The 23542-nt window shown below is 32.9% G+C and overlaps 1 protein-coding gene across 2 annotated transcripts in view; it reads left to right on the top strand.

The window, feature by feature from the left end:
* The first annotated feature begins 1867 nt into the window (after positions 1 to 1867).
* The window catches only part of Epha3 (EPH receptor A3), a 346294-nt gene continuing 324619 nt past the window's right edge, over positions 1868 to 23542 (top strand). For both annotated transcript variants that reach the window (XM_047564892.1, XM_047564891.1), the window contains exons 1-2: positions 1868 to 2026; positions 20660 to 20724. In XM_047564892.1, coding sequence (XP_047420848.1) covers positions 1939 to 2026; positions 20660 to 20724 — 153 coding nt within the window. In that variant the 5' untranslated portion in view covers positions 1868 to 1938. The remainder of the gene's footprint in view (positions 2027 to 20659; positions 20725 to 23542) is intronic.

Below are 23542 nucleotides of genomic sequence, written 5' to 3'. Positions count from 1 at the left end.
TTTGACTGATTTTTAGCTTTCTTAAATATGAATATCTCTTTCCACAGTCACAAGCAGTTTTAAGTGTGAAAAGAGAAGTAACGGGAGAGGGACCAATGACAGCATGTGGGAATGTTTTTTTTTTTTTTTTTTCAAAATACTTAAAAACTTTCAATTCCAAATAAGATTTTAGCTTCTTTCCCATTTCAGGAAAATCATATCTAACCCTAGAACAATGTCATTATCTTGTTGGGACTTAAACATTACTGCAGTCACCACTATCTATGTTCTTGGCTCAGTGTTGCTTATTATTTTCAAATCTGCCAGATTTGGCACTTGGGGGTTCTATAGCCTCTAGTGACATAATGTGGGAAGAAATTAGAGACACAAATAAGTCACACACAGTAAAGCAAGCAGGGTCACTCTCTTCCCCGTGACTTTCTCTTCCATCCCCACTCCACCAATTCAGCCAACAAATTGTAGTAGAAGATATTAAATTAGATTCAAGTGAAAATTGTGTTTTCTCATTAAAAGCATAATTTTCTGAAATAAACATCTTATTATCAGGACCTAAACTAATTCTTATTTAGATTCCACTTTATAGAGTTTTAAAATTCCTCACCAATCTTAAAGTTGTCAACACACTTTTCTTGAGTTGCTCAAGGAACATAATAGCCTTGTTTCCTTAGAATAAGAAGATAGATGGGTAGGAAGATATGTGAGTAATCACTTTCTGGGGGATATGTTGAAGTTAAGTGAGAACAGTTCTTAAAATATAAATTGCAAATTATCTGGCTGAAATACATTGCAGTTATATTGTTCAACGAGGAGAACGAAAGAAAGGGATTGTTTATGACAATGGTATAAAATAAATGAGAAAGTGCAGGGACTGTATTATTTAACCATTGGACTTGGAATGTTAAAGAAGAATATTACTTCAGTACTAACAGATTATTAGTTGCTAAAAAGTTGAATAGGAGCTGTGAATAATTTACCCTTTATCTCACAACCCAGAGAGCCTATTGCTATGGTGGTGAGGCAGGGGGACATTTTCAAGAGCTTTGGGTTTTATTGATGTTATGATTACAGCACAAAAAAGGGCTGAATGCTGACCAGAAACCACTGCTAGGGCTAGGGTTGTCACCTCCTTAGACTGAGGAAGGTTACTTTCCAATTTTGAAAACTTATTGCACCCTATGTGCCCTGAAACCACTGTTCCTAATCTGTTTGAAAGTCCTGATACCATTTGGTGTAGAACTGAAAAGACTCTGATCTAGGCTCTCTCTTAGGGTCATTCTGAGCCACAAAGAGAGTTATGATCACGTTGAACATAGTAAAGGAATGCCCAAATTGTCCTTTTAGTTATATTATCATCGTTATTGTTTTAAAATGAAAGTCTCCTCCTCGCCTCTTTTTTATTTTTATTTTTTCTTTAAGAAACATTTCTCTGGCACTTCAGTTTCTTATGCACTTACATTGCCATATGACACTCCTGTCAGGGTTTCTGGCTTCTTCGGAAAATTAAGCTACAGAGCATGTATAGCAAACAATAAAATAGCTGCTCTTCGTAGAAAATAAATAGGAGCTGCTTTTCTCCCCTCATCACGACTCCCCACCACTGATCCATCACAACTTCTGGAGCAATCCCTAGTGGCGAAGTCCCCCACTCACACCTCCACCCACCACCACTTCCTCAGCAGATCTGTGCCTCAGAGCTGTCTGGGAGCCCAGCTCTTCTGCTCTTCTTCAGCGCCGCTGACGACGGCACTAGGACCCAGGGAAGTCCCTGAGCGAGGTTCGCGGAAAGGCAGCCAGACTCCTCCTTATCTCCAGTGTCAAACTTGACATCAGCCTGCGAGCGGAGCATGGTAACTTCTCCAGCAATCAGAGCGCTCCCCCTCACATCAGTGGCATGCTTCATGGAGATATGCTCCTCTCACTGCCCTCTGCACCAGCAACATGGATTGTCACCTCTCCATCCTCCTCCTTCTCAGCTGCTCTGTTCTCAACTGCTTGGGGGAACTGATTCTCCAGCCTTCCAATGAAGGTAAGCCAGGTAGGCTAAGCGCGTAGCCCTGGCCGGCGGGCTCGCTCTCCAGAGCACATTCTCACCGAAGCCTTTGCACGTCATTAAGGTGCCTTGGAATAAAGCAGTTTGCTCTGAGAGTAAGCGGAAGATGTGCTTTTATTTTCGGCAGTCTTTGAAAATACTTTGGGAGATTATTTTGGATTTTCTAAACCTTCAGAAAGTGTTTTTAATCTGATACCAATTCAGGCAATTACCTTGTTTGCTAATTTGAAGCAGAAAGAAAGAAAAGAAAATCCTCCAGTTTTACAACCCAGTATGTTAATTACCAAATAGCCAAGGCAGTATTTTATTTTCTAATTATGACCATGTGGTACTCTGAGAAGTTTAAAAGAAAGCTCAATTCTTCTCCCTAGATTGTGTAGTATGTTTAAAGGCATGACAGGTTGTTCCTACTTAGGAACTGGCATTTATGAATGGACTAAAGGGAAATCAGTTTGTTGAAGCAGAGGTGTGTGTGTGTGTGTGTGTGTGTGTGTGTGTGTATGCGTGTGTGTTACAACTGCTGTATCGAAGTGATGTGTACCCCGCCAGGCAATGGTTTGCTCTATGGTACAGGTTCTAATGAGCAGCATATGCCACATTAACATAAGTAATATTTGCAGGAATTTACAATAAGCTTAGGTTAGGTTCTTTTTGTTTAAGAGCTTGTATACAAATAGAAAAATGTATTTAATGATTAATGAATAGCTTCTGGTTAGACATAGTAAATAACTGAATAGCAAATGAAGAAAGAATGATCATATGCAGCAAATAGTATTTTATGTTGGATTCTTTATTTTCCTTGTAATGGGCATTCATTCTTTTTCAATGGATTAAAGTGCAAACCTAATATTAAGGACAAAATTTTTCTTATAGGATTATGCGCTTGATAGATATCTTGCCTTTTTCCTGTATGCTTTTTTCGATCTAGTCCTAATGATTTGTGAATACAATTACTAACTCTTAAGACAGACTTCTCTGAATAATTGATTACTTTACAGCAATACTTACAACTTTGATTTCCTCTTAATGATTTTGAACATATAACAATAACATTTAACAATTTATTTTGCAAGCAGCAATGCTGAGCCAGTGTTGTGCAGACACCACGTTAGACATACATCACTTATCGAAAGTCCAGATTGCCCAGCCAGTGCTGTTGCATATTGGGTACATTATTTAAGAAACACAAGTGAAAACAAAATATGTGTAAACTTTTTCATTAAATATAAAAACTACCTCTCCTGTTTGGTGACCTACTTTCACTGCTAACAGAGCAGTTTGATTTCTTTCTTTCTTTAGACTGCTTTTTATCAATTTGGCAGATTTTATTATGTTTTTGTCTTTAATAAGGAAATTGAATATTCTAAAATGTGAGGATTAAAAAATAATCTTGCCCATAGAGGACTATTTTTCTAACAAACCAAATTAAAATGTTTTTTTGAAAGTAATTGTTAATCATTCTTCATGAATGAAAGTCAGGGATAGTCACTTATATAATGAATGGCATATACAATAAGTTAAACAGTGTTTTTTAGAATCTTTTTTTTTATTTCTTTAGGATCTTCACATATTGACAATAACTAAAAATTAGTATTTTTATACCTTATACATTCTATTTTTTCAAATGAAATGTATATCAACTCTTTAAGTAATGGATATTAATTAATAATGTACATAAATATAGCTGAGAATCATTTTTCATGAAAAACATAACCTTTATATAAATTGCAAAAGATAAAATGACCCTTTAATCTTATTCACACCTATGTAAAATTAATGAATATTAATTTAATGAAACAGGAATAATCATGTGGTAATTGCTTTTAAGCCACATCTTGTACTTGTTTGGGTATATAATGTATATAATTATAGAGACAGGTACACATTAACAATATCTACATAGGAAAGTAAATATACTCAGAAACATACAGAATTACATTTACTTTGCTTAGATGAAAGTTTATCTGCCTATGGTTAATGGGATTGTTCTTTCCAGTTGTATCCTATGAATAATGGTTCCTTTCTCTTCTGAGTTGATGAAGGGAAGCTTTAAGACAAAACTTAAAATGAATGATTTAACTTAGGTAATATTTGAGTGGGGTTTTATATATTAACCCAATATCTTGGCTCTTAGTAGTCCAGCTGAATAGTATGAGAAGCAAAGATTCCAAGTTTGTGCCAAGATTTCAATGCAAATCTTCTAATAAAGTAATTTGAATAGACAGCAGTGCTTCTGAAAATTCATTTATGGGGTAAGTGATAAAATGTATGATACTAATTTAGCTTTCTGATACATTTTTTAAAAACCTATATGTAAAATACTATGTGCTTTTGAAATATTGTGCTCAAAATTATATTTCAATACTATGGAAAATGTACTAGAAATTTACTAGGACATATTTACAAGAATAAATTCTGTAATATATTATGAAGTTAGGTATAATAGAAATAAAGGTGAAAAACCAAGCAAACTTGTCCTTGTGAGGTTGTTTTAAAATTTGAGATTTGATAATTAAATATCAATATTAAAATGCCATGAGTCCATGATTAAAAAAAAAAAAAAAAAAAGAACAAGTTTAATCTGAATTTTCTGTTCAGTAATCTAATTACAGATGACTTTCAGTATGCCTTCAGGAAAATGATCCTAGATGATACTTTCTATCACTGGTCATCTCAGTGATAATAGATATTCATAATTTCAATGATCAGTTGAAACAAGAATTGACCTATATACTTGAACAGAACTTTATAAAAATCTAATCAAAACTTTATTAAAACATGATCAAGCCTCATTCACAACATAAGAAAAAGTCTTGCAATGGAAAACAAACTACTTTTTATGGCAAAATTTGAGTGCTACAGCATTTTTTTAATTAGGAAAGTTTCATTGGTTTGCTCCGTTTCCACACTGGATGGATTGTTACAATGGTAAAAATAAATAAATAAATGACTTTGGGAAGGGGTTAAAACTTAATATAAAGTGAAGTTATCCACTCTTATTAGTACAACCTCTTTTAGAATTGGATAAATCACTCTCTTTAAATACATTAATACTTTTGAAGCAGTCTGAAGCAGAATGTACTGTTTATTATCAGTGTAGCCTGCACTAAATCATTTTTCCATCCAGAAGTGTTCATAAAATTGGGTTAAGATTCACTCACAGAACTCCTTATACTGAAAATCAGAGTTTTCAAAATGAATCTGAATGAAATTAAATCTACATATTTATATACTACTTATTTGGGAAGACTTTTTCATTTCTTCTTTTTTTTCTTTTTTATTTGAGTGGCCGAGACAGTGTTTCTATGAAATGCATTTCCTTGAACATAAATCTAAGTACTAAAGGAAACTATGTGAGTGTGTAAAGCTTAAAAGTAAAACTTTCAGATGAATTCTATATGCTTTCTTTTGAGTAGAAGTCAAATGATGAAGACAAATATTTAAATAATGGATTTTCCCCCATTTTAAACTTACTATGAATTGGCACCACTTTTCAAATATATAAACACTTACCCTCAAATAAGGATATACTGTAATTGAAACATTAATAGAGAAGTAAGCTATCATATCATCTTTATAGTGCTTTTGGTGAAGAAGGCTTACAATTGCTTTTAATAGCATTTCTTCATGCTAGACTAAATAATTGAATGCATTATACATTTTTGTAATTTAATAGTTCTCCTAATAGCTTGCCACTACATCCCCCCCAACAGTTATAACTGCGCTATTTGCCTGAAGGTAGAAGAAACCTTAATTTCACTATTTTATAACCCACAACAGTTAACACTTGACCTAGGTCATTAACAGGATTATCAGCAAATTTGTTTAAGCTTTTACTGACAATCTGAATTGCTAGGATAATATTTTGATTGTGCTGAGAAGAAACTTCTTGTAACCTCTCAAAATCTATCATGAAATTCATTTATTCTGAATCTATATCTTCCTAAAGAATAATATTGATAATACTAAATTCAAGTGGAGAACAAATTCACTTCGAAACCCCATTTTCCTCATTCTTAGCTTTCACACTTCCCATCATTTCAGTTCTTGTCATAAATGAGCAATTAAAAATCCTTTTAAATATCAAATATTCTGGCAATAAAAGCAGATTTTACAAATACAAAACAGTTTTACTGTAACTGTCAGCATTCTCAGTTTTTTTAAACTATTTTTTTTATTGTGATTGATATGATTTTTCTGCCCCCTTTAAGGTAAAGAGTCAGTTGGATATATTTATAACTCAGAAATGACTGGAACTATAAAAGGGAAACTACATATAATAAAAACCATTGCCACGTGTTAGGTCATGGTTGTATTTTATATAAAGTTGTCTTTTCCATGAAACACTAGAAATTGGGAGTGACAATGAAAAACACATTAATACAAATATATATGTAAATTTAAAACAAAATATTGTATATAATTATAACTAAAGTTACATTTGAATGTTTACTAGGCTTAGAAAGTTTCACATAAAGTTTTTTATTACTTAAATTTAATTATGGTTGCTCTTGTTCATATACATGATTAAGTAGTTTTACCTGGATTCTTAATAAATTCATTTTTAAATGTATTTAGTAAAATTCTTTATCTTGTTTATATATTAATCATATTGGAATTTCAAATTTCTGTGCCTTCTTTAATGGTCCAATCGCTTTTAATGCTTTTTCACAATAATTTTATTTATAATTGTCCAACAAGGTAAAATTGTTGCAGAAACTTTGACATTCTTCTGAAATAAAATATACCCAATTTTTAAATATAAAATAATCAGTTACATATGCAAAGGATTTTTAAAGGCGAAACATATTTCCACAGTATATTTGATTTACTAACTTCAATGCAAATGGAAACAGCAAGAAGTGTTCCTGAGAGTTACATTTTCCAAGTCATAAAATTTTCAAGAAAATATTAATAAAACTTTCCACAAATCATCAAAACTCGATAAGTTCTTACAGACATTTACTTACTAAGAAATCTCTGATGTGGGCTACCTTTGATTTGAGTCATTTTCCAATGCTTTTGTTTGGCCTAAACACTAAATGTAAGGGGAAATAAGTGTTTTTTGGAAGAACACTAAGTTTTACAAGTAAATTTCTGTCAAGATTCTCATCTATGTTTTTTTTTTTTAACATACGCATTTTTCCTTTAAAATATTTTATAAACCTTGTTCTTTTCATTCTTGTTTGAAAAATGATTTAGAAGAACAAATTCAGGTGTACCCTCCTTGGTTCTGTTTTCAAAGATCTGGATTTTATCACTAGGGAGGGTCAATAAAGGGCTTTTACCAAGTGTGCAAGTAGCTTTCCACAGATTTTTCAAATAAAGGTTTGACTGGTGGTGTGAAACGTTCATTTTATTATTCTTCCAAGTACACTGAAAAGCAGAATTAGAAATTTACTTTACAAAAAGTTTGAAAACCTTCACTAATTCTTCTTTAATGACTTTATAAATAAAAATGTTATTATATTAATAAAATTCAAAACCTTCCAAGCCACAAATCCCGTCAATCTAGGAAGACATTCCTTCTTGTATTGGGGGTGGGGATGCATATGCGCCTCTTGATTTCACTTTGTAGGTCCGTTACCAGCTGCCTGGTATCAGGTAGTTCCTGGAACTTGGCAGGAGGTTTTCTCCAGGAAAAGTCTGAGGGTCAGCAAGTTTTAATTTTCCTCCTACTAGCTTTATTTGAAATAAAAAAGGGTGGTCGATTACAAAGAAGAAAAAAGTCTATGCAAGTGAAAAGAAAAGAAAATTTGATTAGAAAGATGAAGAGGTAGAGAAGTGCAATAATCCTAAAGCCAATGTAATGTATAAATCATTTGCTTTAAAGACAGACATTTATCATTTAAAACATCTGGCTAATCAGCTTTTATTAAATCCCTAAAAACTCTGCACACTTAAAAAAGGGGGAGAGTTGCGTTTGTTTATTTCTCCTTCCAAGTTTACATGCTTCTGATATTTTACCCAGAAGTAAATATTTTGTGCAGGAAAGTTTTAAGAGTGCAAGTCAAAAGGTACTTCCCCTTTTGAATGCCTGGGCGAATGCATGTGGAGGTTGGATGGAATCAAAACCAGTTCAGCAAATAAAGCTTCAAATTTGGAGTGATGTTATTAAACTGGAAGCCCTGAGTGTGGACACCCTCCCCCTTCATTTTCAAACCATGTCCTGCTGTTCTAGTCAAAGCAAAGGGTGAAAATCCACATAATCCAAACCAACATGATGAAATGAGAATAATAGGTGAGGAAGGAGGAGGGAAACAAGTGGCAGCACTGTACAAACAAACAGTTGTGAAAAACCTTCGCCATGAACTGGGGTGGTCACAGAGGAGATGACTGCATACCGCCCACATGTGCTAACGCACTACTGATTAAATTCCAAAAGTGTGCCCTGAGAAATTTATCACCAAGAGCTTTACCAGTAGTGACTGTAAGGGCCACAGAGAGGTGATCAGCGCTCCTTGCTGCCACCACACCCACCCTCAGGGTGCCTTAACCACAAACTATCCTTCACCGTTAGGACCAGGCTCAGGGGTCCATGGAGAAGAATGTCCTCCCTCTTCAACAACTCCCTACTTTCTCATTCTGCTTCAGATTAAAAATCAGATTATAAAATCTCATCCCCGAATCCGCGGAACCCAGTCTCCGCCCTCCGGGGACAGTGAGTTCTTTGTGCGCGAGTATCTTCTGGCCAGGCCGCCAAAAGCCGGCTTCCGGAGCGCATCGAACATGCTCTGATCGCCCGGGCGGGTGCAGGCCATGCCGTGCCGGATGCCCAGCCGCTCGGTGTTCTTGCTGCCGCGCGGAGGGTGCCCGGCGCTTTCAGCCCCGGGAGCAGGCAGGAACCCGCCGAGCGCCTAGGCGCAAAGTTACTCGGACGAGAGCGTCTGGAGGAGGCTGGGGCTGGCTGAAAAGCAAACGTGCGCCCTCTGCCTGCTGCCGCGGAGCTGCTGGCTCTGCGAGAACGCCCGCGTCCCGCTTGCCACCTGGATTTTACCTGGGAGCCCCGCCTACGTGCGCATGAGACTGAATCAGGCCATGCAGGTCCTGACCTGAGAAACAGATTGACCCGAGATCCTAATAGGCCCGCCGCCTCCCCTATTGCCGTCAGCCAAACTTTTCAGTTTGGTGTCCGGAGGTGGCATGGTCTCCTTTCCAATCATTCAGAAGTCCTTCAGGTGACAAATGGAGGAGGAGGATCTAGGTCTTGCAAGATTTCCTGACAAGTTGGAAAAGCATCTTGACTTCTTACTCAGTTGGGACGCACAGGAACCGGATGAGATGGCCCTTTGCCCTGTCTGCGACTGTCTGACCCTCTTTGCTACTTCTTTACTTCTTGATCTTTTGAACACTCCCTTCTCCTTCCTCTCCTAGAACAAAACGAGGAATCTCCCCCCGCCCCCCCGCTTTTACTTTAGAACCACCTACAGATGCCACCCACCCATTAGGTCCTTCGTGATTGCTGAGATGATGTTCCATAACCACCCGCCCCCCGCCACACACACAAACATACGTTGGAAAGTTGTTTTCGTCCAAAGTCTTATATTTGACTGCCACAGTTTTATTAGAACATAATTTTCCCTCTTTTAATTTTGAGAGTCAAGGTGAAATGGGGGTTTCAGGAATCAGGGTCATGAAGGTAGATCAGCAGTACAATATTGTGGATATTTCTATGGTTGTGTCAGAACTTCATTGTTGTTCACAAGATAGAATTTTTGAATCCAGTAGATTCCAAGACTAAATATGTCCTGATTCCTGTGTTTAAAATTGACATAATAATTGAAGTGTCCACTGACTTAAAAGATGTTTTTCTTATATTATCATTTATTTCTTAATGAACATTGTCTAAATCATTAAAGCAGTCCTACAATAGTAATGATATATCTCAATTGTTATAACTGAGGAACTTATCACAGTACCTGAGCCAGATTCCCTTTTGTATTTTGATGTTAACTTCATATGTTTTCTTCTGTATACAAATACTTGGGAATTAAGGAGACATCCTTGTATTCAGGAAAAGCTCTGGCTTGCCAACCATAATCCCAGTGACTGCACCCAGTTGTCTTGTGACTTTGCAAAACTAACAGAAATAGAATTTTGGAGTGAGAAACTGAAGGAAACTAAATAGGTGAGACTATTTCAGAACTTTAAAGTCATTACACACAAGTTTTGATTATCTATGTGGGTGGGAAACTACTAAGAAAACAAGTGAGAGGAAATTTGATGTGGACTGAAGAGCAGGAGAAAATGTCTGTGAGGCCTTTTCCTCACACATTCTTACCTCTGTCTTCCTTCCCTGACACCCAAATACCCCTTTTCTCACTCTAGAAAATTTTTGTCAGGAATTCCACTGACAGAGATTGTGAGAAAACTGTCAATGTAACCAGAGGGCTTATGTAGATGAACAAAGGTGCAATAAAGATGAAGTATGAATTAACTACTGGAATTGTCACAGGGGTCAGTAAAAGGGGAAAATCCAAAGTGATCCAAAATGTAGGCAGTGGTCCCTTTGGAAATTTTTGCCAATTTTAAGGATAATTCTTAAATTACTTAGGGTAAGAAAATCAATTTTAATTGTTTATCTTCTTCATAAAAATACTTGTAGTCTATATAAGGGGAGGTGTTGAGAAATGGTAGCTAAAACAGCATTTTGAAAGGTAGCAAATTGAGTTGGGGCAATTATATTTTTCAAGTGTATTTCAGCACATATGTTTTGCATTAATTGCTGCAATAAATTCTGTTAACCTGGCAAAGAGCAAAAATAGCATATTGATGACATCAGGCTTACAAATCAGAAAATGCTTTCAAGTATCTTTCTTTCTTCACTGTAATGTAAGAGAAAAAAAGTTTAATGTATTTTTCATGTTATGTTCCCAAAGAATTATCTAGTCATTCAAGTTATTGACACATTTTCCTTGAGCAAAAGTGAAGGCTTATCAACAACAAAGTTCTTCCCTCTCACTCTCGAAAATGAGTAGCAATAAATATTTTCCCTACCTTTGATTTTTTAAAAATTCACATATAGATTTTTGGAACTTTCTCAAATCAAGGGAAGTGTAAACTTAACTTTTAAAATCTAATTCTAAGGAAGAGTTTGTTATAAACTTATAAAACAGTAGTATTCTATTATGTTTTAAATATTACGGGAGAGCTAATTCTGTATAAAATGGCATACTACAGAAAAGCTGATTTTCATATATTACTGTAAAATGAATCTTAAAATGACTCATTTAGCATTTAAAAATAAATAATTGAATAAATAAAACAAAATATATTTAATTATCTCCAAACTGAGTTGTCTTTTTAGACAAAAATCTTGATTGATTATATGACAGAGCCCCAAAGCACTGGAACAAAGTGGAAAATGGGTCAATTTGATGACCATTTAGTCAGCATCAAAATTCTTTCATCATATAATTTCTATATATTCATTATAAAGAAGTTAATTTATCTTTTTAAAGATTATAAAGAAGTTAATTTATCTTTTTAAAATAAATAGTTAAGAAAGATGAGTAAACTCTAATTGCCCAGTATATAGTAAAATTCTTCTTCTTTCTAAAAATATAAGGTCTTACTTAAATTTTTACTTTTGGACTGTGATCAAGTTGACTAATTTCCAATCTGCATGAAATTTTAAAAATCCCTATGTACCTCAGAATAACAAAGGGAAGTAGGGAACATATCCTAAGTAGTTAGCACACGTTTATTTCCTGATTTTTCAAACCCAATTTAACAATTAATATAATTATATAGGTTTTAGGATATATTCTTTTATTGCAAAAGACAGCAGTCTTCACCCTGAGTGGAAGTTAGGCTGGGAAGCTAATTTGCAATGTTCTCTGTGTGGATTATCTAACTAATCCTCTACATAAGCAGAACATCACTCTGAGAAAAAGTTTATTTGCAGCAAGGTGTATGTGTGTGTGTGTGCATGTGTGTGTAGTCAATAGAATTGCCCCTTTATTTAACTGAGCTATTCTCATGCTGTGGTCAAAATTTTATGGATTATTATATTCCTTGAGACTAAAGTTGATACATAACTCTCTTTTTCTGAATTATTCTGAATTATGAAATGGTGGTAAGAAAAAAAAAACACATTTATTTGTCACTACCTAGACTTGTTCTTTTTTCCCCGTCTGTCCCATTAGTTACCTCTAATAGTTGTGTTTTTTATTGCTATACCAAAGTTATTTAAGGTAGATTTTGAATTTTAGCAGAAGGAACTGACATCATCAGAAAAGAACAATAGATATTAAAATGTGTGGTTTTCCTTTTGTGAAGCTTGACAAATCCCATCAAATCTAGTTATTGTCAAATACTGGAAATGTGTTTAAAGGTGCAAAAACAAAAGGAGTAGTATTTTTCTTAAGATAAAGTAAGGTTTACTTTTGCTATCTGTTTTACCATAGATAAGTTAAGACTCATTTACATTAGATAACTGAAAAAGAGATTTTATTATGTTACTCTCAACATTTCTGATCTAAATTATAGAGCTCTGATTATTCTTATTCAAAAAAAAGAAATTCAAGTTTATTCATTTCAGTCCATTGAACTGGGTAGTTTAATTCATGCTTATAATAAGGTTTCCCTATATCTTAAGATGCAACTGCTTTTCTTATACATCTATATATTTATAAGGAAAATTTTTCTTACCTCTAAAATTGATGCTTGAAATTAAACGTTTTAGTATTTTAAAAATCTATGTAAAATTAGAAAAAATCTAAGAACATATAAAGTTACTAATATACCCTTATATTCCCCTTTCTAAAGATGATCCTTTGGAAATTAAGAATGTTTTATTCTACATTGGGTCAGGTTTGTGATATGCTTACTAACCTAATCCTAGTATTGAACTTTTGAAATTATAAATTTAATTTCAAAGTTTAAGAAATAAACTAAAATAAGGAAAGTATCGATGTAATTAATTGCTTATTACATAATAATAACTCATTCTTCATATTATAGTTTATTGTTTGTATTCATCTATTTACCAAAAGAGTATAGAGCTGAGGGTTATTCACATTCTAGATTTTGTAAAATAAGTTTATAAGGATTGGCAAGCTCTATGCCCTTGAAGATGAATTTTGGTGAATGATGACCACCAAAAATGAATACTTACAAAAATTGTGCTATACAGCATAGACATGAAAATAATAATAAAAAAAAAAGATGATAAGGGTGCAATTCAGGTCATAAAACAGCCTCTGTAAGACAAGGAGGACTTTTTGAAATAAAAGTTAACAATAATAGTGTGTTCATAAAAGAGCAATAGGAGATTAAATGATTTTCTTCATGTGGTGAGGATGATTATAATTCAGACTATTTTACTGCATGTATCTAGAAAATTTTGAAAGTAATTTAAGTGAATGTATAGTAAATACATACAAAAAACACTTTTAAGAAAATCAGAATATTCTTAATAAGAATATTCAGGAATATTTAGGCATATTCTTAAAAAGCACATTTTGAAGGTAAATGTCAATTCTGTATTAGTACATAAACATACACATGTGTGCTGTGTGTGTATTGGAAAACACGTGACTAACAAATAAGGATCATCCCAAAATAGAATCTTCTGCAATTCCTATTCATAATATAATTACAATCCAAGAAAAACCACATTGAAGTTCTTCTGAATGCTACCTTCTCCTTCATTGCTAAACTGAAAGTTTTCTATCCCCAGCACTAAGACTGATGTTTTCCATTGACATCCTAATCCTAAAATGTGAGAAAAGGACCAGAGTTTGGAAATAAACTGATAAACATGTGGCATCTTATTTGAACTTGTGTTTCCATTATAAAGATCCAAATTTATGTCTTCATGAATTTCCTTATGTGTGTGTGTGTGTACGTTTATATGGATATCAGTCAAACGTGCATTGTCATAAGCAAAACAAATGATACATGGCACTTTAGATAATCCACGTATAATTATCCTTCAGAATGTGATGAACTCACAGTTATATTCTGATTTTAGTTTTCCAGATACTTAAACCAATTTATTTAGTATGCAATGAACTTTTTTTGAAATAAAATGTTTGTGTTATAAAAATGTCCACAATATGTTTTTAAATTACAGTTTTATTTCTTTTGTCACTACACATTTTATTTCTTATGCTAAAATTTCTAATCCTTATATATAAGGGACTTGTATTTTCTAAAAGAATACTACATTAAAGTTGTTCTGTAGTCCAATCTGGATATTCAGTTCTGTTTACACAGCTATCAGTTAAACCCTGTGTGAATAGGTAGCTGCTCTTTAGTATTTGAAAGCTGATAATCAAGATATGATAATCTGATAAAAAATTTACCAAGATCTCCTGATTTTATGAGACAAAGGCAAAATGCATATGCGAAGGTTTCAACTGCTATTTACCTTAATGGGTATTTATAATTATAATTGAATAATATGTTTTTATTTTACACTTTTTAATCTATAAAAAAGGTCTTTCTGAATTAGAAGTAAACGGGTTGCTTTATTTCTAAAATGCTTTATGAGGCAAATATATGTTGTAAAATATGCTGGTTATATAAATATTAATATTTTATGTTAGACATTTTCCCTTTTGGGGAACACATTTTCCTTGTCTAAATAATTCATTTATCAGTTGAGAATACACAGGGAAAAAAACAAAAAACAAAAAAACTTGCTCTTTCAGGGACAGTTTTAAAGTTGAAGTTGTCAGTGTGTTAAAAATTCACTGGCAGTAGAATATACACACTCAACAATATGAAGGATTATTTGTTATTAGAGCACTCTCCCTGTTGATATTTTGATAACTTTCTTCTCCATTACAGTCTTGATATCAGTGTGGTTTTAATATTTGTCTGATTGAAAGAAGGGAAAAATGAAGAAAACTTCATTGCTGTAGGAAAAGCACATTTTACATTTGTTGAATTGTCCAGGTTTCAAGTACAACTTTGGTCTGTTATTTCCTTGAACCACTCTGGTCTTGAGAACACAGACAGCTCTCCACAAGACTGTGTGATTTGATTCCAAAGAGTTCTCCCTACTCTTGGCGCAGATGTAGATGAGGCAGCTAATTACAATTTCTTCTATAATTAAGATCTGTTTAGAAGTAAATCCAAAATTATTGCCTAGGAGGAAAAGTTTATGAGAAGAAATTGATAGTATACCACCTTGCTCAGAAATCTTCTTATGTCATACAAATAAACCATTAAGATACCATGTGACAAGAGGTTTTTCACAAAAATATTAAGCACTTCAGGTTTTCATTTTCATTAAACCAAATAATTATTTTTGCTGGTCATTTGATACAGCAATAGTCCTAAGTTAATGGTTCCAGATACAAACTTCTGTTAAATTTAATATAGTTTACTGGAAATTTTACCTGCAAATATTTGATAAGTGATAGTTTGATTCTATTAGTCCTAATAACATTTTATAATTATTTGTCTATGAACTATAATATTCATTAGCACTACTGAAAAATATTTTAATTATGTTTAGATAGATAGAAAGTAAATACAAATAAGAAGCCCATGGGAACAATTAATGATATGCAAAGTATACAAATATTAAATGGAAATAAACACACTTGAAATCAATAAACTTTGACTTCCCTAAATTTCTTCTCAATGGCATACCCTAGTGAATACACAAAACTTGATAAGTTGAGTTTGGTGGACTTCTGTCAGAAAATAAATCTTGATTTCTTAATTCCATGTTATGTTTGACCAGAAAACTACGAAGAAAATTACAAAGCCAAGAACTAAATGTGTTCCTTCCTGTATCATTTTCTTCTATTTGTGATAGTTAAGTATCATTTAGAAGCAGATTGAAGAACCCTTCTGCTCTCTGTAACCTGTAGCAAAAGGACTCTTGTTTATCATAACAGAAAGTGATGAAAATGATAAAAATGAATATATAAGAAACATGTCTTGTGCAATTACAGTGATTGTGTGTAGAGAAAATGAAGTGCCATTATTCTTTAGTAAAAGCTGGATGCAATGAAAGGATTGACTTTTTTTTCTGTTGTAGTTGTTTTATAGTTTATTTGCACTTGACTACAAAGGTAATGACTTTGTAAGAAAATATGTCTGTTATTATAAAGCCTATTGTTTGAAATTATTATCTGATAATTAAATAAAATAACATTTTTGGAAAATACACTATAGCATAACTACAAAGTGTATCAATATTCTATTAGATAATTGAAATGATTTATACTTCAGTAAGAAATTATGGCATGTAATCTTTATAATTCTTTTAACACTGTATTTGCAGCATTTAATATTTTAAGTTGTTAATTAGTTTAATGTCAATCTCTTTAAATGAATGGAAGATCAGTATGAAGCAGAATTTTGAAATGTCTTAAAAATAATCTTTATGTGTCAATGAGTTTCTAAGAGTGAAAACTTCAGAAATTAATACTTTGAGTTTTTAATCAGTCCACGAACTGAGAACAATTATTTCAGACTCTTGTTTTAATAAATGATACCCTATAAAAGCTTTAGTGCATTCCTGTTAGTAAGAAGAAAAGATGGTATAAAATTTTGGTATAGACAACTTTTCATGATATTGTCCATGAAAATTAGCAAAATTAGGGAATGAACTTTTGATTGATTCTTGGCATTATGATGGCAGGACAGGATAGAAGAGAGGAGGTGACTCTTGGGCATCTTAATTCCACAATCGAATGCAGTGGGAAATTGGCAGTAAAAAATCCAAGGCAGAAATGACCTTTCCAAAAATTCTTATAAACACTTGGAGTCCTTTTATGCTGCACTTGGTTCTTATTCTGTTGCTCCTTTCCACACCTTCTCTTCCCATCAGACACTACACCTTTTTTGTCTAGTAGATGTCACTTTAGTGCTTACCCTAAAGCCAAATCAAAAATCCAAGTGAGGATTACCTCCACCCACCCGTAAGTAGAAACCCATTCCCTATTCATATATTTTTATTTAAAAGTAGTAAGACTAGAAACAGTAATGAGTGTGAGAGAAATCTAGAACCATTTCTTCCAGACTTAGGACAGTGACTTCCAAATGCAATTTTGCCTCAAACCCCACTTACTTGTATATGAACTTAAATAGAATTTAAAATGTTTCAAACATAAAAACACTTTATTTAAAAAGTTAATATATGCCATATAGCTCTTTAAATAGAAAATATTCTGAAACGAATGGAATAATATTTTTCCTATTATGCACCAAAGACATTGGGAAATATTATCATTAGGATAAAAAATCTAGTAATGAACAATTTATATCTTTGGTAAATAACTGGCATAAAACAGGAATAAAAGAATTAAGTTGTATGTTCCTAACTACCCTAAAAAACAATTTCCTAGCTTCTTTTTAAAAGTCATAATCATCAACTCAAGTGCTCCAGAAATTGAAATAGCCCTCCCAATGTCTTTAAGACTCAGAGTGGAATATTGTCATCCTTGTAAAACATGATTGACTTGTCTGTCCTTTCTGCCTGGCATTTGAATGTGCCACAATTACAGAAGGAAACAATCAGATCTGTGTGTGTATTGAGAGGGGAAAACATGAGGGATCAAGGTTCCTACCTATATCAATTTGTGGGTTTAAGATGATATATTGTAACCTGAGATATAAACAGTGTATCCAGGAAATCACTTAGGGATTTACTTTCAAATTCCATTGAGGTTGTGTTCTTCTTATCTCAGTTATGCTATTCTTAGACTGCTATACAAAAGATCTGAGGAGACTTGAGGTTTGCATCCTGGGAAGTCCCATTTTAGCAGCCTTTCACTTTAAAGTGTTCAGAATTCTTAGATTGTGTTATTATTATTTGGCTACAAATAAAAGGCACCTTATAAACCTAAACTAAGTGCTTCTAAAATGTGTTTTGTTGTCAGCTATTCTTCTTGATTAGGTCATGTGTTGATGTTTGATTATAAACACAATTCAGAAACCAAAACTGAATTGTTGGTACACACACACTTTTACGAGAACACTGGGTCTACAATAGTATGTTATCAACTCATGGTGATTTAAAATAAGTTTATATTGTTCGATCATCATAGCAATATTGTGAGATAACCTAGTGCTTATCATGAAGTTTTGATTTAAAACAGAATCAGAATTGTGAGTGATGCTAATTCTATTTTTAACTCATGCTAAATGAAGCACACCAAAAATTCAATTTCTGAGTAATGAAAGACATTTAATTCATCCACTACACTTATTTTAATTGACCATATGGTCTACTTTGTTTTGTCTTAGCTGTTTTCCTTTAAGAAGAAACCAAAGGCAGATGTGATAGGACAGTTCTTTTCCTATCACCATTATCATCAAAAGAAGCTTAAGAATAATTTAGTTCTTTAGTTAACACACTGCATTCCAATCAGTTATTTATTAAGTAAATACAAAGTAATGCTCATATCTTCTTTGTCTTGAGCACTTTTTTCTCTGGTTATGAATATTTAAATTAAATCAGTCATTCATCTTAGCATACAAATATATAATCATGCGGATATATATTCATCATCTCGTACATTTCAATTATTGCATACATACAACAGTAACTTCAACCATTCAAACCCCTTAGAACATTGCCAATATGATCTAATGATTTATGAATATTGTCAATGCAAATTCCACTATGCAAATGCTATGTTAAACTCAGAAGTCAATTGATGACTGATATAACCAACAATTGACCCAGGTATGTTTTAATCAGAAGGAATACTGACAATATGCTTTAATTTAAAGATGAGGGTGTATTCTTAATATTTTCAAAAATCTTCTAACACTGATTAATCTGAAATAAAATTTGTACATTGATTAATCAGTAAAGGACTTTTTTACCACTTTGGAGACATAATTGCCATACGATGAAGTATACTGCTAATTTCCAAACTGATATCTTGGGACATAATTCAATTATGAAAAAACCTCTATGTAATCCATGCAGTGCCTACTTTCTTCTCCTGTCTAAAGAAAATTACTTCTCACTGAAATTAATTTATGAGTTCAAAGTTTTTAATTGGTAAAAACACTTTCAAGATAATAGGCTAAGTTTATGTTTTTCCTTCACTTGCAAATGAGAGAATTCAACTTTGAGAACTGTATTTTTAAAAATTGTAGTGATCAAAAACCTTTCTTATACTCATTGTATTTATCATCTATCTGGATAACCAAATAACTTCCTTTAAATTTTTATAGTGTTTGAAAATTTAAGGCATGAATATATATCAGATATGTTATTTCTTTTTCTTAATATTTTGTATGATTAATGCTTCTTTTGTAAAATCCTATTTGGATGCTTAAAGAAATGGTGATACTTTCCATGTATGGGAAAATACATGAACACATATTGGAATATTAATTGGTACTAATAATAATTAATTATAATTAATTTACTTTGATTCATGTATACATGAGACTCCTAGAAATGATTCTCTTACTGAATGTATATATAATCTGTTCTGGTTCATGCTAATAATACACACTTGGTTTATGTAGCCTTCCTTTATGTCTTGCATTAATGAGTCATGGGTTGCTTTCTAATTTAGGAGAAGAATGAGGTGACCCCATAGTTCCCATTATTTGAAAGATCAGATTAGATTGATGCTCAAAGTGAGGTTTTGTTATGGATTATATTTGAAGTACCTTGTTATATTTAAATTTGTAATCTATAACAAAGTAATACCCTGTATTGTAAAGAAATAGTTTGCCTTTTTCTTTTAATAATTATAAAAAATGCAATGATATGCATATTTTACTTTCCATCTTTTAACATTGATTAAAAGTCACACACTTTTTACTAACTCACACAAAGTTCTGAGTAATTTATTAAAGCCTTTGGGTGATAATATCTTCTTTAAATAAGCAAAGATTTATGTAGGCAGTATTAGAAAACATATTTTTGTTTTGTTTTCTCCTGAAATTAGTAGTTAAGCATTTTTTATTACATGTAAGTTGATAATTTCTATGTTATTAAAAGTAAACACTAAAGATTAATGTGTTTGGTATTGACCAGGGACAATTTGAATATAAAATGTACAGAGATATTGATTAATTATGTAAACATATTTAAAACATTAGCCCACAGGGGAATTATGTAAATTTATCAAATTATCTTTGTAGATACTTTATAGCATATAACATTAATGATTTTCCTATTTTGCTTTTTTACTATTTCTTCTTTAAACCAATAATTATCTGTCAGAAATTATCAATATATCAAATATTAGTCTATTTTAGTGAACAAATTTAAAGATTATAGAAACTTTTGATCCCCTAATATTCCCTCTTAATGTTGCTCATTTTTGTAATTCTTAACTTATGCTTATCATACACTTATAATCAAAAAGAACAGTTATAATTTTTGGAACCACAATATTAACATCAAAATACAGCATTAATTTAACAGAAGCAAACAGAAATAACTCATTACTCTTCTCCCAGCTACTCTGGTGGCCAAGACAAGATCAATTGTTTGTGGCCAGCCTGGGTGACTTAGTAAGACCCTGTCCCTCTGTCACACAAAAAACGAAAGGGTTATGGATATAGCTCAGTAGCCAAGTGCCCCTAGATTCCTAGTACTACAAAAATGAAATACAATAATAATAATTCATTACTCTCAATTGTGTTTGTGTGTTTGTTTTCTTTTAGTCAATCTACTGGATTCAAAAACAATTCAAGGGGAGCTGGGCTGGATCTCTTATCCATCACATGGGGTGAGTTCATTAATTATAAAAAGGGATTGTGTCCATTGCCTCTTGTAGACAACAGAAGAAATTATTAATGTGTCCTCTGAAGGAAACTCATATACATCTGTTGAAAATTTATACTGTATTTATTATATGAACTGATATTTGTGTTCCATGTAACTATTGAGAATTTCCAAGTATTTTTTCTGAATTATAAATTACTTGAATGGATCAATTAAATATGTTAATTATTGTAATTATTATTGATGTTATATAGATGATCTAAGTATGATCATCTAATATTTTTTGTGATGTGGTCAGAATGGGTAAATTGATAAAGCATTCTAAATTTCAAGATATAGAGGAAGTGTGTATTTGGAGATGATAAATCTTCAGTCATAACCTTAAAATTAACTATAATAACCACTATAAGTAGGGTAGACTTTATTTTTCAACAATATAAACTAATGTTGCCTTGATTTATTTGTTTAAAACACCTGCAACTTGTATATGTTAGTTTAAAATTGGGATTTAATTTAGTTTAAAAAGGGATAATTTAAAATTTTATGCTTTTTACCTATCTTTCATATTTACCAAGCCAGGAACAGAGTAGTAGGGTGTGTGGCATTTTGGTGCCACAAATGTTTATAATGAGGCTTTTATGTGAGAAAATTTTGTATTTTCTTTTTCTTTTCTCTTTTTTAAAATAAAAAGCAGATCATACATTTGGAAAATACTAATTTCCTACAAAACTGTGTAATAAATGCCAAAACATACCTTTTTTGTTTCCTAGTGCAGCTTGCAGGAAATGAAAAGTGCTATTTTGAAATATTTGTCATAGGAACAATTTAAGTATTGTTTTCCCTTTCCAATAGTTTTCTTTGAAAAGTGATTATAACTGCCTACACTTAGCATTGGTGTACAATCTTTAGATTCTTATACCTAAACACACTCATTTTTACAGTACTACCAGCTTCTTCACCAGCGGATGTTTTCCGTCAAGGATACTTCATCTATCTGTCATCTTTGTATCTGTTTCTCTTTCTGGCACACCTTGACATTGACAAAATGCCAAAACCTACAATCAGGCTTTCATTAGTTGCTTTGGAGGGAAGACTATGAAGTAAGCCAGGGTTTGGTTTTCCCATAGGTGTAAAAGGAATCAAATGATTGGGATAAATGCACTGTCTGGATTGTTATAAAGAATGAATCAAAACTCAGGATTGAGCTGGAAAACTCATTTAAAACAAACACTAAAAGTCAAATGTAATCCTAATAATTACTTTAGAAATTCGAGTTTCTCATTACTCAATCTGATAATATGCCATGGATAACCACTGCTCAAAGATATAAGAAAAACAAAAATCATAGTGATGCGGCTAAGAGACACACACACTTGTTTTAAATAAGAAATAAACATGTACATCAAAGTAATAGTCTATCTATGTTTTTCTCTAAAGAAGGCATAAAGATAACATATTTCTGTATATCGAGTATTGGGACAAATGCCCTCATTGTTTATCTCATAGTTCCACAGTTTCTTATTTTTTAATCTCATAGATTCTGTGATAATATAGGGTGGACATCCAGAGTTAGATTGGATGCAAGGATGGGTTATCCAGCACAGTGCTACCCCAAGTGTGACCTAATCAGCAGCATGGACCTTGGGATGGTATTAGCCTATTCCTAGCCCTGCCCCAGACTTCCAGAGTTGGAATCTTGGTCTCAACATGTCCTTCCTTAGGTGATTCTTAAGCACAATAAGTTTAAGAAACACTCCTCAAAATAACTTATCTCATGACTTCTCTCTTCTTTGGACCTATTTCCCACCTCCTTCTGGCCTGAGAATCTCTGATGGTTTTCTCAGTGAACAGTTTCCAGTTTCTTCTTCCCTTTACCATTGCCTGAGAGAGCTCCCTCAGGCATTTGGCTCCCTTTTCATTGCTTTCCTCTGCTCATTTTGCAGCTGTGGCTTCCCTATTTCTGCTTAATAAAATCACCTAAAACAGCTGGCCAATTTTTCTAAGTTTATCACCATAACTTTCAGGGAAAAAAAAGAAAATCTCTCTAATTGATCATGAAATTTATAATACCTCCCCAAACCTTGAGAAAGAAGAAAAAAGAAAGAAAGAGAGGGAGAAGAACAAGAGAGGAGGAGCAGGAGGAAGAGGAGGAGAGTAGGGTCGAGGAGGGGAAGAAAGAAGGAAGAAAGGAAGGTAGGAAGGAAGGAAAGAAGGGGAAGGGAAGGGAAGTTCTTGGATGAGATTCTCCAGGGAAAATTCAGGTTTGGGATTTAACACCCTTGCTTACACAATTATTTTTGGCTTTAATACAATTAATTATTTTATTGCATAATTTTTTTTTTATTTCCAGTATGACAAGGATAGATTCATTTTGTTTGTTTTACTTAGAGGGGAAATAATACTTAAATGATTGTGATATCTTTGATTTAAAAATGACATGCAATAACTGGAAACAATTTTGAACTTCTTATTGTTTTGATTAAATAACACTAATAAAAAGCAGGGCATCTCATTGTAGGCTAACTAAAATATGAACGTAAACTTCAGTGAAAAACATTATAGTAATAATATCACCTCATATTCAATCCCTGAAAATCCTGTTCTTGTGATTTAGAGCAGGATGAGGGGAACCAAGGGGAGGTGACTTTGATTTTACCTATTGGGACATCTGGCAGGGCTGCAGACATCCTTTACCACAGCAGGGAGCCGGAAGCATTCCTGCATCTAGTGGAAGAGGCCAGGGTCACTGCTATGTATCTTACAGTGAACAAAGAATAATCTGGTCCAAAATGACAATGCAGAAGTAGAGAAACCTTAAATTC

Source organism: Sciurus carolinensis, chromosome 9, assembly GCF_902686445.1.
Source record: "Sciurus carolinensis chromosome 9, mSciCar1.2, whole genome shotgun sequence".
NCBI classification, from domain to species: Eukaryota; Metazoa; Chordata; class Mammalia; order Rodentia; family Sciuridae; genus Sciurus; species Sciurus carolinensis.
This window is presented reverse-complemented; position numbering and strand designations above follow the sequence as displayed.